Source organism: Hydra vulgaris, chromosome 08, assembly GCF_038396675.1.
Source record: "Hydra vulgaris chromosome 08, alternate assembly HydraT2T_AEP".
Taxonomy (NCBI): Eukaryota; Metazoa; Cnidaria; class Hydrozoa; order Anthoathecata; family Hydridae; genus Hydra; species Hydra vulgaris.
The window spans coordinates 52,404,345-52,427,785 of record NC_088927.1 but is presented as its reverse complement, the minus strand read 5'-3'; the positions used below and the strand labels follow the sequence as shown (position 1 = coordinate 52,427,785).

Below are 23,441 nucleotides of genomic sequence, written 5' to 3'. Positions count from 1 at the left end.
ATCCGGATTAAATTTTCCGTTTTCTTGCTCTTAATTTTACTTTTAACTGAGCAGTTTTTAATTTTTTTTAAACTGTTCTTTATTTTTCTAAGAGTGATGAGTGACCCAGTAAACACATGACGTCTTAAAGACGTCTAAAAAACGTCTTTTACACGTCTAGACGTCTAAAAGACGTTTTTTAGACGTCATTTAGACGTCGTGTGTTTACTGGGGATGCTTAAAAAAAAATATTCACAAAAATTATACCATAACTTGTATGTTATAGTCTGGACGCTACGTGTAACTTTTTCTTGGAAATGAAGTGGGCATTACAAAAACTAGTTAAATAGGTTAAGGTTGATATCTTGAATGAGAAAAACTTTACGTGCTTTTCTGAAAGTGCTTAAAGGGTCAAATTTGGGCCCTTATTTGGTACTGATGACGTCATACTGATATTTTTTTTTTTAAAATCAAACTAAAAAATACATATTTACGTCAAACGTTAGATAACCTCTTGAGAAAACCTTATAATAAATAAAAAAAACTTGAGAAAAACTTACGAGCAATTCTAAAAGTGCTTAAAGGGTCAAATTTGAGCCCTTACTTGGTACTGATGACGTCACGCTAATAATTTTTCCAAATTTCGTGAATAAAAAAAAGAATAACCAAAAAGAATTTCGTGAACAGACTTTTAAAAGCGAAAATATTACAAGGGTCGAAGTTCCTTATTGATGACTTCATTTACATCAAGGATTAACACATTTTCGGTTTTTTGCATGCGTGTCTGTGTGTGTGCTTATATCTATATATATATATATATATATATATATATATATATATATATATATATATATATATATATATATATATGTATATATGTATATATATATATATATATATATATATATATATATATATATCATAAAGAAATATTAAATTAGTTTCAAAAAATCCTGAACTTGCATCGGAATCAGTCGAATAATATTCTGTTAAAGTGTCGTCCCAATCATTTGTGTTTTCACAAGACGAACAGTTGCACAAATCCGTACAAGTTAATCCATGCAATTGACAAAGACAAACCAGTGTTTCACATTTTGACTTTTTACACGCACAGGAAATTAACTGCAAAAACGTCTTCTGGAGCAGGTGGAATGAGCATCCATTTAACCTCAAGTTGATCGCCAATTTCTCGCCATCCATATCCATTGGGTTTAAGAATATTGGGATTTGCCTCTAGTGATCGTTTGACAATTACTGTTACATACGAAACTCTCTTGCAATGACACATTAGAGCATACCTAGTAGGTGGAAGCTTTTGGGCTTCCGGAGCTTCTTTCTTGGCAATAAACTTGAGGTATCTTCTTTCGTTTGTATCACTGCATTTCAATCCATATAATTGGCATATAAACTTTTCTATTTGGTCGAAATGGGTTGCATCAAAGGTAAAGGAGTCCCCAACCTTGAAAAAAAATTGACTTGTACTCTTCAGATTGTCTCATAAGTTTGAAGAATTTTGACTTGCCAATCCCGTACTTAAATGCACTTGTGTAATCACTCCCGCTAAATGCATGAAGGGCAGGAAGAGCTTTGCAATAATCAGTACCTAACTGTGAGGCAATCAGATTTATATCAAGAGTCCGCCTTTCAGAAGAAACGCCAATATCCACAAATAAGTGTATTTCAAGTTGGTTTTGGAAGTACAAAGCGTAAATAGCAATATCTGTGTCAACCGTGTGAATGCAAACGGTTTCGAAACCAATAGATGCATCGTGTTTAGAGCACAAGAATACTTATGTATCAGCCTTTTCTTGAGTTGTATGCAGTGATACAACTTCCTCGCTTGAAACCTTTATGTATAATATAATCTTATAAGATACGCTACAAAAACAGAAATAACTTATACCACGTATATAAATAAAACAAAGTAATAATTTTTATTACTTATATAATAATATTTCTGAGAGACCAAGATTCTCGGCTTTAGCTTTGGACTGGAGCAGAACTTCAAGCACTGTGCTCAAGTTTGGAGGCGATGAGTTAATAGCAGAAAGATAGCTAATAGTGTGGATATCTTCTGAGATCCTTTTAGGTGTAATTAGGTAGTTAAACCCAGTCCAGCTTGGGATATCACTAGAAAAATGATATAGTAAGGTCCAAAAGAAATCCAGCTTCTCTGAAACTACCAGTAACTTACTGTCTTTTGATAACGCGTTTGTTTGACGTAGGTGATCTGGTTCTTCTCGATTATGTATTACGTACAGAGGCAACTCTTTTTACGTACAGAGGCAGATCTTTCTCTTTTTCTTGAAATTATTTCGTTAACCTCGTTTTTGTGTACTTGACCAATATTTTGTAACTGAATGACAATACCATTTGTGACGTGCATAGAAGTACCATTTAAAGTTTCAGGATTAATGTTGTTGTTCTCCCAAACGAAGGTCACAAATTTTGAGGGCTGGAGAACAGATGGACAAAAACTTTTAAAAATTTGATTTGGCATTGCATTTTGTGCAAGAAATGTTTCTAAATAATTTACTTCTTATAAGAAATTCCATGTCCTAATTTACTTAGCCATTTCACTAGCTCTTTTGATCCAGTTTTTTGTTTGGTACTTAACCCTAATAACATGTGTTTAGAGCATCGATGATGGCCGTTTGTTACGCTATAAATAACATCTTCACAAAGAGAGTTTATTTTGACAATTCCACTTTTACTAACTCTAGCACAAAATAGAATTTTTGCAAAAAGTTGATGCAGAAGAGGTGGAATTTCAGTTTTAACTCTTAGTAATTCGTCTTCATTAGGAGGCCATTTAAAGTATGTTTTTTTCATAAACAAAACCTCGCTGCGAATCTCTTTTGCGACATGATCGATAAGCTGTTCAATCGGTTTTGGATTATTCTTTTTTTCTAGATTCTCAATTGTTTTTAAAAAATCTTCAATGATTTTTCCCTTCTCAATAGTATCGTTATATAAGAAAGAATAGCCGAATTTTGGTGACCACAACTGAACAGACCCGCCGAATTCTGCAACTACAGCATCCTGTAAGTCCTTCTACCTGGAATCTTTGTTCTATCTGTGCAGTTTTTCTTTGTAAAATTCAAATAGCTTACTTGTATGAATAATCTCTAAGTTGTCTAATACGTGTTCTTTCACATAGTCGAAGAGCAAACACATAATTGCATTTTCTATTGTAATAAAAGGAGTTTTTTGGGGTCTTGTGTATTTAAGGTAACAAAACCGATGATAATATAACTCTAAGGAAATTATAGGTTGCCATTCTGTGCCTGATATACTAGCCATGAGTCGTGGGTTGTCAGCTTTACTTTCAGCGTTTTCTTTTAACACGTTTACTGCACTTTCCGTTACGCATTTTGTACGTGTTTCATATCCGTTCCTATCTTCATTAGTCTTTTTGCAATAGCAAATGCAACATTCTTCATCCGCAATAATTTTATCCTAAAACAAGGGAATTATTTTAATTTTGAAGTAGTATATAAAACAATAAAAAACGTGAAAACTGAGGGTAATATTATTTGCTTTGCAATTTCCACCCAAAGGTTTTTTAATTTACCTGATCTATCTCTTTTCCGAGCTGAGATTTTGCGCTTAGATGAGGATACATTATTCACGCCTACATTCTCGTTAACTTTTTCTGCTCTCCTTTTCCGATGTTGTAGAATTTTTAATGTTTTTATATTTACATACTTATCGTAACATCTTTGATGGAACAAGAGAGTTGTTGGGCTCGTATCAAGTAGAATGTTTATGATTTTAAAGTCATTTCGAATTTGACTATATTAAAAAAAAATATTATTATTATCAAATCCATGCTATTTATTGTTTTTTCCGTACCATTGTTTTAGGCATATATAAAGAAATAAATTGAGTTGGACATTTAGTTTGTGACTTACCAAGCATTCTTCTCTTTCGCAAGCGCATTTTCAGTAAAACCCCGCAGTTTTATTATTATGGGCAACTTCTCCTTGATGAAGTATGCAAGCATTTTTAAATTCTTTTCTAGGAACTAGATTAAGGGGGAAGTACCCCAAAAACGTTAAAACTCATGTTCAAACAGTAAAATTGATTTTAAACAATACATAATGTCAAAATTTTACATTTCAGAATGAAATTTTTTAGAAATTGTGCATTGTTGCCATGGTAACCAGGAAAATATTGAAAAAATAACCAAAAAACAGTTAATGCCCCGGCTAACTTATCCGAAGAACTACATATATTCAAACTGTCATACTGCAAATCCCTTTAACTAATACTTTGAACTGTGATCTGAACCTCAAATTTTATGAAAAATATGACAGTTAGTTCTTCAGGGGGCAAATATATTGCCGTTTAATGAATTTTGGTCAAAATTAGGCAACTGAAATAGGCGTAGAACGTGTCCTGTCAAGTATTTCATAAAAGTGGAGGTTCAAATCACAGAAGGTATAAAATAGGACAATTACTGAAAATTTCATCATTAAACACCAAGCAGTTCCAAAGTTATCACAGCCGGGGCATTTAAAAACCTTGTTTTGAGAAAAACGCAAAAACAGAAAAAAAAAATTTAAATTTCACAAAAAATATAAAATAGAACTAATTTATGTTTAAAATAAAGTTTCAGAATGACCCAGGGGCATACTGACTTCCTTCAAAGTTTTCATATTTGTCCTTTGATGCTTTAGTCAACCCTCGTAGAACCTTTCGCCGCTTCTTGGATGACTCTAGATTTTTATATCCAGCTAAATAAATACGTTTTCGATTTTGATTATCGCACAAACTTGATGTATAGTTCCCAGGAGTCATGTTTAACTGTTTATAAATTAAAAGAGAACTTTTTCTCCCAATATTAAAGTTTGCTACAGCATCATATGTTCCAAATTTTAACTGTGTTAGGCTGACATACTTTGTTTTCGGGATTCGATCCCAAATCATTGCATTTAGACTTTCGTTTTGATTTTGTGTCTGCCCATGCAAACATTTACGTAACAAAGACTCCTCACTTAAATCTGCATATATTGGTTTTAAATGTTTTATAATTGATAGTGGAAGTCCTCCACCTGGTTTGTACGTTGATTTGCCAGTTGCTTTATCTTTCTGATATCTGCACCAACTGTTTTCACCAATTGGACAGTGAGTGTGCCAGTTATTTTCCTTTGATGAGGCAACATGAAAAAGTGTAGCATGAATGGATTTCTTCATGCCTTGTAGATTGTTTTTATTACTTCTTACCGCAATCCCATAATAATTCTGAAGCTTATCAATAAGACTGTTTGTTAACTTTCCACGGCCACAGAGGTTTTTCATGTTTTTTTTTAATGTTCTTAGACGTGTCCCAACTCGTTTCTGAACATGCCCAACACATTCTAACTTTCCAACTTCAACACCAGGATAAGTAAATTTCACAGCTGGATAACTTTTACTGTCACCATCTCCATAAAATTTAATATACTGCAGTCCATATTCTTTGACTTTCCTGCTGAGCCAATACAATTTACGTTACAACTATGAGATTTGTACCAATTTTTGTAGCTCTCTGAATTCTTAGACTTTATATCTTTGCGTAGTTGACATTGCTTACAAAGTCTACTCATTGGCTCAACATCTAACACTTTTCCATTATCCATCGACAATGTTGTCACAACTCCGTTCAGTGAACTGTATCCTCTACGTTGCCAAGTTCCATCAGTTGATACTCCAGTATCAACAATGTTGTTGCTATTACCTTTAATTTCTTTTGCAGCCTGAAGCATTGTTTCTTTAGCAACTGTAGTAACAGCGTCAGTAATAACTTTTACAGAACCATTGTAATTTTTTTTACTCATCGGACTTGGGAGGTTCATTAATGCAGAAAACTTTTCAAGTCCTGAATACCCAATTGATCTGATGCTATATACAATACCCAATTGATCTCATGCTATATACAATACGTAGATTAATATCATGAGTGCGGTTACAAACTTTAGATGTATAGAAATCTTTTCTATATCCACAAACACTGCAGCAACATATTAAATTCGAAGCATATCCTTTTTTTTTCACAAAGTTTTCTTTCAATACCAAGCTATTGTCGTTAATACACTGTGGACAACATAAAGATTCAAATATAGTGTTTAAAATTTCAACATCAATTACTCTATAACCATTTATTTTTTCATCATTTTTATTTGGAACATCATTTTTAATATATTCAATCTTGTTGGCTGATCTTGAAGAACTAGTATCAACCTCTGAATATTTTTTTGAGTTTGTCATTGATGTTGGTGATGATAAAGTGTGTTGGTTACCACAAAAAACTCTTTTCTTTCCAGTAACTCTAGTTCTTTGCTTGACTCTATCTTTTCTTCCCATAATTAAGACTAATTTTTATTAAAATTTGATAAAATATGTTCTTATTACACTTAACAACTCATAACAAAGTAAATAATAGAATTTTAAGAATGTTTAAAAACTGAAATAATTAGAGGCAATCGAGTCAAACTTAATTTAAGCAAAGTAGATAATTAAAGTAAAAACAAAGTAGAAAAAACTCTTTATTATGAGCAGATTAATAACTTTATGTGAGCCTCTGAAATAAGCAGATAAGCAGAAGCTTTATCGTTGCTATGTGCGTTGCTATGGTTAAACTTGATGAGTATGGTTCAAAAAATTGAAATTATTCCACTTTCCTGACATTGTTTACAATATCTCTTAATTTCATTGTGTTCTTCATTAATTTTTGTTTCCGAAACAAACAAAAAAATTTTTTTCAATTTTTACTTAATTCAAGGGGTACTTCCCCCTTAAGATGCTGTGTTTTTTTGCTACCCGCCATTATTTACTTTAATATTAATAAATAAATAAAAATAAATAAAACACGTTTTTTTAGTAAGCAGTTTTTGAAAAGTAAACATTTTTTAACGTAAACAAATAACGGGAACAAATTTTCTTTTTTAGTTTCATTAAATTACAACTATTTCATTATTTTAATACAATATTAAAAAACAATTATAATAACATTTGTTTTTAAAAAAGGTTTATGAAATTTTGATTAAATAATACTTAAATAATTATATTTAAAACATTTAATTTTACATATTATCAACCCCTTGTTTATAATTTGTGAAAACTCAATCAATGCTTTGCGGTATTCGATTTGTAAACAACATGGCGGATAATTTATACTTGAAATTCTTTCAATAAGTTGCATTTATTTTTGTCTCTAACTAAAGTTATAAGCAGTTTCCAAGTGGCACGTAAAAATTTTTAAACTTATTAAGTTACAAGGAACAAGTCTATATAAAAATTAAAATGTCCACTCAAAATGTTTAGTTTTCCTTTTTTTTTACATGTAGCGACCAGACTATTAATATAACTTATTAATATAACTTGTCAACTTGTATGAAAAGAAATTCTTTTATTCAAGAATGCGATTGCTTTTACTCAACATTTTTGAAGTAATTGTTACGCTTTACGTAAATACAAATTTGAGCAAAATCGATAAATGTATTCACATAAAGGTGAGCAATTAGTCTAAAAGCGCTGAGTAAAAAGAGTTGATTTTTTTATTCACCCAGCATGAGCTGAAAAGATTATAAAACAGATGTTAAAACCATATAAAACAGTTGTATAAAGTATATTTAAACTTGTGTTTACTTTTTTTTTAAACAAATTTAATTACATTATATGTAATTAAATGTGTAACAAATATATATATCTATATTCATATATATATATATATATATATATATATATATATATATATATATATATATATATATATATATATATATATATATATATATATATATATATATATATATAATAAAAACCCTTCATAAAACAATTTTTTTTTAAAAAACAATTGAAGACAATTGAAAACAATTGATTAACATTTAGTTCACTTTTCAAAATCAGTTATATCAGCCGCCATTTACAGGACCGAGGAGCCAAGCATAGCCTATTTTAAAGAAAATCATATTAAAATAATTAAAAATAGTTATTACCGATAGGGACTATGATTAAACATATTTAAAAATTTATGTGATTCCATATTAGCAGGAAGTTATAGAAAAGTAAGTTAGTAAAAAATAAAAAATAACAAAATAGAAACCGGATTTTTAAAAACTACTTAACCCAGAGCATTTTGACAATGGTGTTCAGTTTTGAAACCAAAATCTTTTAATCAAAAGCCAACTCATTTAACTAATCTCATTCAAAAAGGAAAATAATTAATAACACAAAAGAAAAAAAAAATTATTATGAGGTATAAAAAATGTATTGTAGTAATATTAAATGTTATCTTGGCTTTTAGTGAATGATTAAAAGCAGTTAGTGAAATTACCTGTAATCATTTTTAACGATAGACACCAACGGGAAGGTAAGCCAAGCTGTCTATCAACACAAAACATTACAACAGTAACATCACAACAATTACGCAAAGCATTAGCAAATAGCTTAAGATGTTTGTAAGATCACATTACAGTAAATATTAACAGACATGTTTTCTCTATACATATAACTAAAAAAGGCCAGAAAACAGACATTAAATATACAGCAGTAAGGGATTGTCCATAAATTATGCAAAGCAAAATATATTTAAAAAACAGAAGTAAGAGATATTAGGCTCTCTTTTTTTTAAACTTGAGTTTATGCCAAAAATTAGATAACGTTTTTGATAAATAAAATTTTGTTCTAATTGTCAGATTAGTATTTGTTTAGTTTAATTAATGCTATTTTTTTGACCTAACTTAAAATTTTCATATTACCAAGTGGTGTAGGTAATATGAGCACTTTTGCTACTTTTTTAAAACCTCTGTGTTTTTTATCATATAAATAGAGATCAGTGAATCATGAATAGAGATCCCTAAAAATTGATTATTCGCAAAAATTTTGGATCCAGCATAATTATATATGAAAATATTCCAATTTCCGCTTAAGATGCTCATCATAATCTACCCTACACTCACTGTAGAGAGAGTGTAGGGTAGATTATGATGGAGAGCAAAAGTTATTTACAAAAAATAAAATTATATATACATATATACACAAAAACTTTCGTGTCTACAAATAACATTTTTTTAATTGCAGACATGAAAGTTTTTAATTATCCCGCCGGACCTTTGACCTTCGCCGGACCTTCGACCCCTGTATGAGGGGTGTTGGCCTCCCCATCTAAATGATGGGTGGTCAGTCCCCCCATACTAAACCCACTTCTGAAATGACCGATGGGTCAAAGGTCCGGGCTTCTTTTGCCGAAACACTTTATAATCTTCATACGTAAGTTCTAAAAATAAAAATAAAAATTGATATATTTTTTTAAACTGAATTTTAAAATTTTAATTTTAAATAATGGAGCAAAATTATAATTAAAAAAATGTATTTCTTAAAATCAAGCAAATATTATAGCAATTGAGAACTTATAATTACCGTTTGGTGTTTTAACTAAAAAAAACATAAACTTAAATGTTCCTCTTGCTTGCTAAAAGATAAATAAAAACACGTACATTAGACATTTTAAATGAAATTTTACCTTTGCCATTTGACAATTCATCTAGATGGAAAAAAATTGTAAATATATGAACATTTAAATTTTTTTTACATAAGTGCATGTATATAAGTACATAACATAAGTAAACTTACATAAGAAAAATTAAAAAAAAAAGTTGAAAAGACTTTATCTAAATATTAATAGTTTATACTAAATTACAAACTAAATTAAGAACATTATGCCTAACTTACCAACTCGCCTTTGAAGGAGAACTAAAAAAAAAAAAAAATAAACAAAATAAAAATTAAAAAAGAAACTTAACCAACAATATATATATATATATATATATATATATATATATATATATATATATATATATATATATATATATATATATATATATATATATATATATATATATATATATATATATATATATATATATATATATATATATATATACATAGGGGAGAGTTGCCGAAATTGGAACAGCTCCTTAATTGGAACACTTAGCTTTATTTAGAAACTGGAACTTATTCTACTTTCATGAATATTTTTTCTTGTAAAGAAAATAATTTTCTTTATTTTTTGAAACTTCTAGTATTTAAACTTAAAAACTGCACGTATGTGAATAAAATTACTTTTTTTTAAAGAAAAAAATTTTTGCGATCTAATTTTATCGTTGCATTTAAACGATTACAGAAGATTAACGATATTGAGTTTGATGATAAAATTTTTAAAATTTTAAATTTAAAGGGTTTCAAGTCTATGTGATATTAAGAGCTTATATCGTAAGTTGTTACTTGTATGTAAATATTTTGCTACAACACCATGGTCCTATGTTACCCAGAATGGAACTTCAAAAGTTGCCGTAATTGAAACGATGTCATCTCACAACACGCTACTTGACGTCCGAATTATCAGAAAATTTCATTAGTCCGACTGTATAATATTTTTTAAAGCGAATTTCTTTTATAGACATAGTATTATTGTTAGACATTTGTTGCTTTTTTGGAATTGGTATTTAGTCTTGCTTTAAAGTATGAAATGGTTTTTCACAAAACTTTTTTTATAGTCTAAAGTCTAGTCATAGTCTAAGGATATAAAGTTGATTGTAAACATCGTATACTTTAATTAACAAATCATTTTATCTTTTAGTAAAAAATAAAATGTAAAAGTTTTACAAAAGTTATACATTTCTATTTAACGGATAAACTTGTAAGACAACATAAAGTATATACCCAGCATAAGTTTTTTACTGTATATAGAAGTTAAGACATAAAGTTGCAAACTTTATATAGTTTATATAGATTTTGATTTATATAGTTAATGATTAACTAAACAAAAATGATGAAAAATAATGATTATATAATGAGTATATAATTAACTTAATCATATATGAATAACAAATAAATGTATGAAAAAATAAGCCTGTAATAAGATTATAAAACTCTCCTTATGTATCTTCATAGTAATTTGCTTTTATTTTAAATGCAAACACCACGAAAATATGGAAAATGGAAAGTAGAAAACTTGAAAAAGGCTGTTGAAGCAATAAAACAAGGAGAAATCAGCTTAAATGAAGCCGCCTATGAATTTTGTATTCCAAAAGCAACTTTGTCAAGGCATATAAATGAAAAAAACAAAGTTGCTGTTGCAAATGTGAAATTTCATGGTCGACTTACCACCTTACCTAATGAAATTGAAACAGAACTAGCTGATCACTGTTTATTATTAGAATCGATGTACTTTGGATTAAGGATTGATGATCTTCGTTGTCTAGCATTTGATATTGCGGAAGCTAACAACATCACGCATAATTTTAACAAACAAACACGAATGGCAGGAAAAAAGTGGTATTATGCATTTATGCAAAGGCACCCACAACTATCGCTTCGTGGGCCTGAATCAACATCAATTGCACGTGCACAAGGTTTTAATAAAGAGCGAGTGCAATCTTTCTTTAATTTACTTTCAAAGTTATACATGGAAGAAAAGTTAACTCCAGACAGACTTTATAATATGGATGAAACTAGTTTATCAACAGTACAAGATGGTCAGATAAAAATTATTAGTGCAAGGGGCAAAAAACGAGTTGGAATTATGACTAGTAGTGAACGAGGAAATTCAGTAACAGCTGTAGTTTGTGTATCTGCAGCAGGATTTTATGTTCCATCAATGTTAATATATAAACGCAAAAGAATGAAGCCAGAAATAACAAATGGTGCACCTCCAGAAACTGTATTTAGTACTCAAGAGAAAGGATGGATGTCAAATGAAGGTTTTTTAGATTGGCTCAATCATTTCATTAAAGTTGTTAAACCTTTAAAACAATCAAAAGTTTTGTTGATACCTGATGGTCATGTTACACATTCAAAAAATTTGGCAGCGATATATCTAGCACGAAATGCTGGAGTGCGTATGGTATCACTACCTCCCCATACTACACACAGACTGCAACCATTAGACGTTGCGTTCTTTGGACCACTTGATACATACTATGATGAAGCTATGCGAAAATGGATGCGGTCACATATATCACAACCAGTAACAACTTGGCAAGTTGCAGAATTATTTGGTGACGCATATAGTCAGACAGCATCATTGAGAATTGCTATGAAAGGATTTCAGGCTAGTGGGTTGTGGCCTTTGGACATAAATGTATTCACTGATTCTGATTTTACAGCCTCTTCGTTTACTGATGTTGGTCCTTCAAACAATCTTCAGTCATCTGAAAGTATAGATGGGATGACAAAACTATCTACAGATAAATCAAGTGAAAAAAAATTAAAATATCATGTTTCAGTTTCAACTTTGTCTCTTTTGCCAGTGGTTTCACTTGAAGTAAAAAACAAAAAAAGAAGATCACGAACAACTCAAGCGGCTGATCTTACAAGCTCCCCATATAGACGTGCTCTAGAAATTACACCAAGAAATCAAAAGCACACACTAAATCAAATAGCTTCCAAACAAATTAAAAAATCTACAAAAAAAAAGCTCACACTAAATCCAATAACTGCCAAACTATTGCAAAAACCACAGGAAAGCAAAGTAGCACTTGACTCAATCACCATGGACCAAATGAAATTGAGCACATCAAATAAAATCACCATCGCCACCACAGCACACCACATATCACCACTACCATCCCAAGTGCAGAAGCTGCAAGAAAAAAAGACTTATGAATTGCGAAAAAAGGATTAAATATTTGTTGTAATTTTTATTTGTTATTATATCTTTTAAATATCTTTTATTAAAAAGCCAATCAATTAATTTTTCCTTTGAGCCATAAGTTTTATAGCTGTAATTTATTCAAATATTAGAACTGTGCTAATTAAAGAATATATATGTTCCATTCAAGGAGACCAGTTGCCTTTATTGGAACAAAATGGTGCCTTGAAAAATCAAAGTTTATATCCAATAAGGGTGGGATCAATAGAGTCGAATCATTAATAAAAGCATAGTAGGGTTGTATATCTATATTATTTAATTCATAAATGTTTTCATAGTTAAGCCATCTTTGGTTAATAAATATTTTTTCCTAAAGTGTTCCAATTAAGGCAACTCTCCCCTATATATATATATATATATATATATATATATATATATATATATATATATATATATATATATATATATATATATATATATATATATATATATATATATATATATATATAAATATATATATATATATATATATATATATATATATATATATATATATATATATATATATATATATATATATATATATATATATATATATATATATATATATATATATATTAGTATAAACACTTATCTAATTTTTTATTACTTCTACACAGTGTTTTACCATTAGTAGGTTCATCAGGAAGAATTCTTCCTGATGAACCTACTGATGGTGAAACACTGTGTAGAAGAAAGAAAAAATTAGATAAGTGTTTTTACCAATTTGTTGCTCTGTTCTTTAGGAACATTGACACACTAACATAACTTATATATACAATATATTGTTGCTCACCAAGCTGTTGCTTCAGATCTAAAATAGAAAAAACATTTTTAATTTAATTTAAAAAAAAAGTGAAAAAGAAAATCTAGATAATAAAATCAAACTTACTTATTACTTCATTGCTATCTAATAAAATTAGGACGCTATTATAATGTTTTGAAAGTGTTTTATCTATGTGAATAAACTACCAAAAGAAAATTATTCAGATACCGGATAATGAGGTCGATGAAGCTAAATGAAAATGACATTTATTGCTTGTTTTTTTATTAAATAAAAAAAAGAAAAGTAACAAACCCCAAAATGACAAAAATTATTAAAGTACATTATATAAACATAGAACAAATGTAGTGATAGTGGATTTAATCCAAAAATAGAAAGAACCTTTGGAAAAAAGCTTACTGCTTTTAAATCTATAAAAATTTCCAACTTACATTTTTTTATCTACATTTATCTATAATAAAATATGAATTAATGAGTTACCATTATTTGAAGTTGATCCAGAAGCAACTATATAAATTATCAAATAAAAAGTTTATTTATATAATCTTGACGATAATGTTGAAATAAACAATATTTATTGCTTGAAAAGTTAAGTACCAAATGTAATTCAAGTACATTAAAATAAATGTACTAAGTTACCTGTTGTGGCTGGTGTAACTGAAGTTATAACTAAATAAAAAAATATTAAATAAAAAAGCCTTTTTATCTATCTTAACTATTTTATCCTGATGATTATGTTTAAATAAACAATATTTATTGATTCTTTTTAAAATAAAATAAAAGACATTACTATTTGCACCAACTGATGATGCTACCACACCTAAATAACAAAATTTATTAAAATATATAAAACATATTCAATGATTTAAAAGAATATTTAAAAGAAGCTTTTAAATCTACAAAATCTAAGTCCTTACTGAGTTTTATCTGTCTGTCTAAAAATAAAAATTGAGATAAAATTATATACAATAAATCTGCTAATGCTACATTCGTACTCAAATAAAATCTAAATGATAAAACTTACTTAAGTCGCTGTCAGCTTGCCTGTCTAAAAAAAATTTTTATTCTCATTAATTCTAATATATAATCTATAAATAAACTACTCTATACTATATAAATTAATATAAACTATAAATAAACTAATATAACTATGTTACTAATATAAACTATAAATAAAATACTATACACTATATACTTACTAAAAAGGCCTTCAGCTCCTTCTAACTGCTCTAAAAAATGAAACAATACTTGCTTAAAATAATCTACAAAGACTGAAGACAAAACTGAAACACTTTACTAAAAAAGAAACATTGTACTAAAGAAAAAATTTTTTACCAGTCATTTTAGTTTTAACTTCTTCTAAAAAAAAAAGCGAAAAATAAAAACAACGAACAACAAACAAATTTTAGTTTTTAAACAATGAACAACATTAATTCCACTTGAAACTAAAAATTTATCAGCTCTAATTGGCTGGAAGACCTTGCTTGAAAGACCGCGTGGAGTAAAGAAACGCTTTTAGAAAAGCCTAGAAAGTTTTTTATTAAAAAACAAAGTGAAACGACACTAACACTATTAAATTACAATATTCATATTTAGAAGATTAGATAAATTACAGTATTCATATTTAGATAGTACTAAAAAAACTATTTTATCAGACATTTTATTTCTAACTTCTTCTAAAAAATGAAAACAGGCTATAAAAAGTAGGAAAATAAAAACAACCAACAACAAACAAACGATTATTTAAATTTTTTTTTAAACAATGAACAACATCAATTCTTCTTGAGAATAAAAGTACATCAGTTCTAATTCGCTAGCTGACCTTACTCGAAAGATCCATGGAAAATATAACCGCGCATTAAAAATTAAGAAATAGTGAATTTTACAGAATACAGAACCGTAAGCAACAATACGAATAATAGGCGAAACTATGCGTAACTATGCGCACTAATAATAATAATATTCATTAGAGTATTAATATTTAAATTAAAAAATTTGATGAGCCATTTTGTTAAGGTTATTACAATTTGTGCATTTCAAATGTTTTGCTTAGATACCGAAAGAGTCAGGAGATTTTTTTAATTTTTGATTCGAAATAGCCCTAATTACATTTTCTTCCGTAATAAATGTATATAATATCAAAAAACATCAGAAGTGTTTTGTTTCGTATTTTAGAAAAATAAAATGATTAAAAAAAAAAAGACGCCACTGGAAAGATACGAACCATGGCGCTTTTTTTAGAAACTCTGCAAGGTAACCAATCGAAAGTTTGAAAACTTTATAAGAAATAAATAACTTTATAAAACGGGAACAAAAACTATATATCAAGTTAAGAAAATGTTACCGCTATGTAATTCACAGGTAAATAGATAATAGCCTTCTGATCACTTTTGATTACTTTTGCTTTCAAATAAATGTGCTACAACCTACAACCTTTTCGCGCCTTTACCCTGCAATGGCTGCAAAGAGTTCCATATCAAACACGCACGAAGGAGCACAACTTACAGCACTATTATTAGATTCAGCAATAATAAAAAGATATATATCTAAATCTATATCAATATCTACTATATCTATACCGATATACATCATATATATATATATATATATATATATATATATATATATATATATATATATATATATATATATATATATATATATATATATATATATATATATATATATATATATATATATATATAAATTATGGCTGTGTATTTTACAAACATTTTTAAGATGATTGAGAACTCAATCTTCTTAAAAAACAGAGCAATAAATAAAAACACTTTCCTTCTTTATTTATTTTTTAACAAAATGTATCTTCGTCATTTAGTTCATCAGGAACGAATAATGTTTTTTCAATTCGCGCTTGGTTAAGCCAATATATTATTTATTAGGATTACTTTGTAAAAAAACAATGCACTTGTAAATAATACTTTTGATAAGCGTTTGCTATGTATAAGTTAGTAAACTTTTTGTTTTTAATCACAATTTTCAGTATTTTTTTTCTTTAAGAAATTCGTTTTTATTATCCGATGCAAATTTGTGGCCTCTTCATAATTCTTTTAATATTTTTTGTACAGATATATCTTACTTAAATAGTGCTTCCGTTAAAATTTTTGTGCAGTTTGATAGAATATAAAAATTTAAAACTAAAACTAAAACAACAAAAAAAAAAATAATAGTTTTAAATTAAATTTGTCATATTTTTTTTTTTGTGGTGCTTTATTACATTTTAAGCAACATTTTGGTAAAAAATATAAAGTTTTCAGAATAAGTAAATAAAAAATTTGCAATAATAGATCGATAAAAAATAAAAGGAAGCGGGGACTCATAGAAGACCGTTAGGTCTTGTCGTCGAGAACGGTTAACATAAAGATAATAATTTCTTTTTATATTGGTAAAAGATAAAATTTTTCAAAAAAACTTGAGAAAAATTTTCAAAGCTATTTTGTTCCATAAAAATGGTCCTCAAAAAGCAATGGAAAACTTGCTTTAATTTGTTTGAAAATATGGCTGCTTAACGATAGTAACAATGCATAAAATGCATTTTTTTTTAACTTTTGTCAAATACAAGTTATGAAAAGAAACTGGGGAAGAATCGATTTTACATAAAAACACAAAACAAAGAACTATAAGTTGATATATATTTAGTGCATTCATTTTTCCTACGCTCTGCAAGGGTAAAACATTAACTAAATTTTTTTTAACGTGCTAAATGCTTCTGATGATAATTCTAAAACCTGCGCCTGCTTATAAAACATTTCCAAAAAAGGCATACTTACAAGAAAAATTCGAAATTAATACTTATTTGCATCAAGGAAGTTTACTAACTAAAAAAACTGAACATATATCTATATTGAAGACATAAAAATAAGTCCTTTTTAAAAAAATTATAAAAAACAAAAGGCCTATCTGAATTTATTTTTATTCTAAAGAATTCTTTTGATAAATATATTTTAAAAAATTTTCAAACATTCTATATCAAATAAAAAAATAAAGTTATATTTAATGTTAAATATGGTGGTTAGATTTAAGTTTTCTATGCTTTTCGCATGTTACCTGTAGTTGTTATTTTTATTATTATTATTAATTTGTTGCCTAAGTTACTAAGCAAACAATTGAGTTAGAATACTAAATCCCACTTTATCAGCACTGAACTATTTACAAACTATCATGCATTTAAAATTTATCTTTTGATGACGTTTGCTATTAAATTATTCTTTTTTGTGAGAGATTTCAAACGTTTTGTAAAAAATTTTAAACGTTTCAAATGCGGTTTAGTAGACAGTTATGCCATTGACGACAACTTTTACAAGTTTTTTGGGATATTAATGCATGACCTCTAGTGCTTTTTTGAAACTTAGCAATTTTTAATTTTTATTAATATTTGTTCCTTTGAAAAATGTAAAGATTACAGTTAAATCGATTCTAACGCGTCTTATTTCGAGAGTTGTTAAATGAAATAATTTTAATCTCGAACTGTATTAATGTCCATAAACGTGTGCAGCGGTGCTAAATCTTTTTGAGTATTTCTAAATATTTTTTCAAATATGGTGACCATACTAGTATATCATTTTTCAAGTGACGTCTTACTATAGCTATGTACGATGTTCTGCGCATAATTCAATTTATTTTACCAAATGCATGTTTAATGAATATCAATATCGCAATAAAAAATTGCATGCAAAAAGCAAAAAAATCTTGAGAATTAAAAGTATTGCGTTATGTATTAAAAAAATAATAATAATAACAAGGTGTGTTTAGACATATTAGACTTTTAAAGTTGGTTAATATGCTTAAAAAACGTTAGGCGGTAGACGTAGGAAAAAGTTTTTTTTGAGTATTAAATAAAAATAGTAAATGGCTTTATTATTTTAATAAAAGAAATTTAGTTTTCAGTTTTTATTGAAAGGGCGTTATATAAGTAATTACAAATATATTTGACAATAGAAAAAACACCACCAATATTAACAACAAATAATAATAATAAAAAATATACAATAAACATAAATACATATTTTAAAAGATAAGGTTTAAATGTGATTTTAAATGTAAAATATGTTTTATATTTATTTAGTTTTTACGATTCTCAAATATTTTGTTTCAGAACACCCCTAATAAAATAATATATGCTATTAGTAATAAAACCTCAAGAATTTGATGGTAATTAGAGATGGTAATAGTAGAATAGAATAGGGCCTTCCCAAAGAGTTCTTGATAAGGGGTTAGGGGAAGGGGTTGACGTGTCTGTTCTTTGCCATTTAAAGCTTAGAAAAAAGATTTGCTAACTAAGATATTAGCAAAAAAAAAAGATCCTTGATGGCTATTATTTTCCTACTCCAATGTCCAAATTTTCCTACTAACTTTTAAATAAAATTTTCGTTGAGAAAGGAAGGGGGGTGAGACACCTCCGACGCGTCTCTTCGGGACGGCCCTTATGATAATGATGACAATGATGATGGTAATGATGAAGATAATGTTTACTGATGAATGTGCTAAAAGAAATGTCAATTTTAATAAAATCAAAGTAAAAATTAAATTTTCTCGTGAATTTATGTTTAGATTCATGAAAAAAATTGCGAATGTTTACCTCTTTGTTGTGTAAATCAATGTGGCATGAAAATTATGCGTAAAGAGGTTTGATTTAAAATTGAAATAGCTGTTTTATATTCAAAGTGTCCTTTTTTTACCGAAGTGAACACTTGACTCGTTTAAAACGTCTAAACAACGTCTTTTTACTTCTAGACATGTTTAACACGTCTTTAACACGTCTTTTAAACGTCATGTGTTTACTGAACATTTAATTTACTTGGGTAAAAACTTTATCTTTGAAACTTTTCATAGATGTCTTCCCATATTACTGATAGTTGCGCTAATACAATTATTCCATGTCAATATTTAAATATTGGATGCAAGTTTAAGGTAAGAAAATAAGTTTTGAAAAACTTAAAGTTTTTATAATTTGAAAATTAAAATTGTATAAAATTCCTAAATAATAACAATCGAGAAATCAGGTATATATCATCATATATCATAAGTATATCAATCAGTTATATATTATCTATATATATTGATCCATAACCACAACATTTCTTAAAAAAATCAAAGTGTTCAATAAGTGAAGTTTTTCATTAAAAATGAAAAAAAATTTCACTTTTTCTAAAGGATTAGCAGGTCAAAGACAAAGTGAACACAAACAGCGCTTCCTTGCTTAAAAAAATTAACAATCAAAAAAGATTGCTTTTCAAAGCAAAAATACTTGGATATTATATACATGGACATGGTCTATCACTAAAAAAATCAATAACCTTCACTTATAACTTCCATTTTGATTTAGTAAGTTTTAATACGATTCGATAACTAGAGACATTAAAATATCGTCAATAAATATTATATTATTATGTTAAGCTTATTATTTAGAAAATACACACATGAAAACAAACATTTAGAAAATACACAGTACACAGTTTTCTTTATATCCATTTTATTTTTTATACAACAAAAACAAATTGAAAAATTTCAGACTTTTTATTTCAGCTTGATGTCTGGCGGTAATAGATTTTGCAGTTCAGGTCTGAAAAATTTCTGTTAAGACTTTTTATTGGTGATTTTTTATTTTGACAACCACAAAATTTTAAACCAGGTTTGTTTTATTTCAACAACAAAAAGAAAGTCTCAGTAACGAGGCGTTTTTTTATTACTGTTGGCAGATACAACATTTTATCGGCAATTATTCATACAGCTCACTACCATTTATTACTGCTTGGTCTCCGTATGCTAGCAATTATACTTTGTCTCAAAATATTTGTTTTGTGATAATAAACATCAATTTATTAAATAACATCATTATGTGCGGCCTTGGCGCAGTGGTTTGAGTTCAGTTTCTTTTCATAACCAGTGTAGAAAGTACGTCATGAAGTGGAACTATTGAAGTTCTTGAATAGATAGTGGAGAAAAAAATCGTTAAAATGTAGTTGACATACTGCCCATTCTACTGCTTTTTGCTAATCTTCGGTTCGAGACAACTGTAAACTCCATTATTTACAACAGTTTTATCAGTTTTATGACAGTTTTATCACAGTTTTATCACCACAAAACAAAAACGTGGTTTTAACCTACGGGCAAAGGCTTCAGCAAAGGGTAGACATTTTTTCAGAAATTGATGTATCATAATTCCTCTACAAATGCTCTTTGATAGTATTTATCAACCTTCTTTCCTGTTGAAAATATTTTGTCACGTTGTCCTTTAAAGGAAAGACTTGATATATAATTATTATTAATTTTCGAACTCTCAAGTTTAAGCTCTTCCATGGTTCGATACCTCTCCCTAGCAAATTTGTTATTATCAATCTCTAAAGATGTATTCAATTCAGTGAATTAGCTTACGTTAAGCATAACAGTGGCTTGAAGCAATACTCCAAATCTTTCGGTTATTAATGCCTTTGTAAGTTTTTTTGCATTTGCAAAAGAATGAAGTCGGCTATCAGTGATTATGTTTTTAGTCACTAGGTTTAATTTTCTCATCCTCAATAATATGTTAAAAAAAGCTGATGTTGATAAAGATACCAATAGTGTGCAATAAACTAAACGCAGTAGATTTTAGAACTAATAAAGGAATTATTTTCTATTTTTTCAGCACGGACATAGAAAATTATGGTTTTTTGCAAATCGAGAGATCCAATGCACGTTCGGCGATTGTTTTCTAATCAAAGAAATGTCTGTTCTTAATTGGAACCGTTGTTTTCTTTGGGCATTGTAAACTATTTATGTTTTTATTTACCTATATTTTGACTTTCAACTTTATCTAATATTATTTATGCATATATAAATTAGGCAACAATAGTTTGTCCAAACATATGAGCCATGATTGTGTAGCGAAAAAAGTCAATAATCTCACCGCATTTGAAAATACATTCTTCATACGCATTATATACTATACCGCATTTGAAAATACATTCTTCATATCAAGTCTGGAAATGAAAATACATTTCATAAAAAATTCATAAAAAGTCTGGAAAACATTCTTTTATTTTCAAACTTGATATGCTTATAGTTCTTTTAGTATAAATGAGTTTTGAAAAAATATAAATCAAGACCATAAGAAGTTGAAATAAAAGCATCTGAATATATCACGTGCTGCTTTACAAAAATAAATGGTGATGATGACACAAACAAAATGTGTAAAAAAGTCCTTTATTTTTACAGGGTTTAATAATATTTATTTCGTTAGAAGCATCCTAGCCAAATGTATTGGTGATTCAAAAATTGGGCAGTTTAATGTAGTAATAATAAAGCAATCAAAAGTTATACATTTCCTTGGTGTTTTTATTGGTGAAAATCTTAAAAGTAAAAGTCATATCGATACTTTATGCCACAAAGTTTTAAAAAATATTGAAGTATTGTAACAAGTAAGAATTTTTCTAAATAGACATGCATTAATTCAACATTTTTTACTCGCTTATTCAACGTAATGTAAGCTATGCAGATATTGCACGAGGTAGTACTAAAAATAAAAATATTAGACCAACAGAAGCATCTAGCACCATTAATAAACTTTAAAGACCGTTAAACTTATCCCAGACCTCTTTTATTGGAAATGAATGTTCTTAATATATATCAACTAAATATTTTTAATATCTTTTGCTTTATGTACACTGTAAAATAAATTGTATGCCTATATCCTTTTCAAACTTATACGCAATGAAACCAAATAAAATTTGACCTAAGAAATTACGATCTTGTTCATAAACATAATTTGCATATAAATTTTGGAAGATCTCTTACAACATATCACGGAGCTTTTCTTCGGAACCTAATAGTTTTAAAAAATTTTGATTTTTCTCGAAGTTGGAATTTTCATTTATTTAAAAATAAATTTAAAAAAGTTATTTTCTAAATTGATAATGTATTCAAGTTCATTTGAGCTTGATCCTTATTTCGATCCGTATTGTGTGATTCCTTAATGTAATATTAGAATTATTAGGTTGTTTATATAATAATTAGGGCTGTCTCGGGTATATTTTATTCTGCATCCGTTTTTCGGCCGGATAATAACTTCATCCGGTTTTTTATGTACCGGATATTTCATGTTAATATCATTTGAAAATTGAAAGAAACCTAGAAATGTTTTATTTTTAAATAATCTAATGTTAATGGTTTCTTTATAACATTGTTATTATTAAGGCAAAGTGGGCCACAACGGGCCCCAAAGGTGAGATAGGCCCCTATCAAATCTCTTACTTGGACATTATTACAAATTTGGAGATTATTAAAATTTGGCTTTAGAATATTGTTCGGCTGACAATAAAAATTTAAGTGAACCATCTGAAAAATAGTTTTTTTATTGTTAATTTTTGGCAAAATGAATATTTAATAGTACAACTTTTAAAGTTTTATTGAGCTAAGTTTTTTTTAGTTTGACTATAGTTAAAATTATTGTCAATTTTTCTCTATTCAGAGTGTCAATTTTCAATGTAGATAATGAACAGAAGATTATGTATCATCAACAAATCAGTTATAGTCAATTTTTGGCTAATAATCAGGTTTTATTCAGAAATTAAATTACGGGGCCGATTATAGGCTACTTCCACAGAAAATGGGCTCCTAGCATTTCTGTGTTCAACGGTTGTTTCTTAAAATAAGGCATAGTTAAACCTTTAATTTTCTGATGTTAAGTTGTAGATAGGTCAAATATCCGGAAAATTTTTATGTTGTTTTTGGTTGGTTACAGCTAGTTGATTCTATCTTTTTTTAAAAAGGGGCCTGTTTTAGGTCACTCCCCTATTATTATTATTAAAGTACTAATAAAATTATATATGCGCAATAAATACATCAGTTTATCACTCATTTATATTTTTTTACCTCAATGTTGAGAAACTAACATATTTAGCCTTGATTGCTTTTTCTCATAAAGGATGAAAACAATCTTCCAAAAATACAGAGGATGCATGTGGTGTTAGTAAATTAAGTGTTAACTCTTTTAGCAGTGGAAACTTC

The 23,441-nt window shown here is 28.1% G+C and overlaps 1 protein-coding gene across 3 annotated transcripts in view; it reads left to right on the top strand.

The window, feature by feature from the left end:
• Positions 1-23,441, top strand: part of LOC136083950 (TNF receptor-associated factor 5-like) — a 102,233-nt gene that overhangs the window by 38,525 nt on the left and 40,267 nt on the right. The window contains exons 5-6 of one of the 3 annotated variants that reach the window (XM_065803908.1): positions 19,008-19,082; positions 19,290-19,367. The exons of 1 other annotated variant lie outside the window; for it this stretch is intronic. In XM_065803908.1, coding sequence (XP_065659980.1) covers positions 19,008-19,082; positions 19,290-19,367 — 153 coding nt within the window. The remainder of the gene's footprint in view (positions 1-19,007; positions 19,083-19,289; positions 19,368-23,441) is intronic. One more of the 3 variants, XM_065803909.1, reaches the window with a different exon arrangement.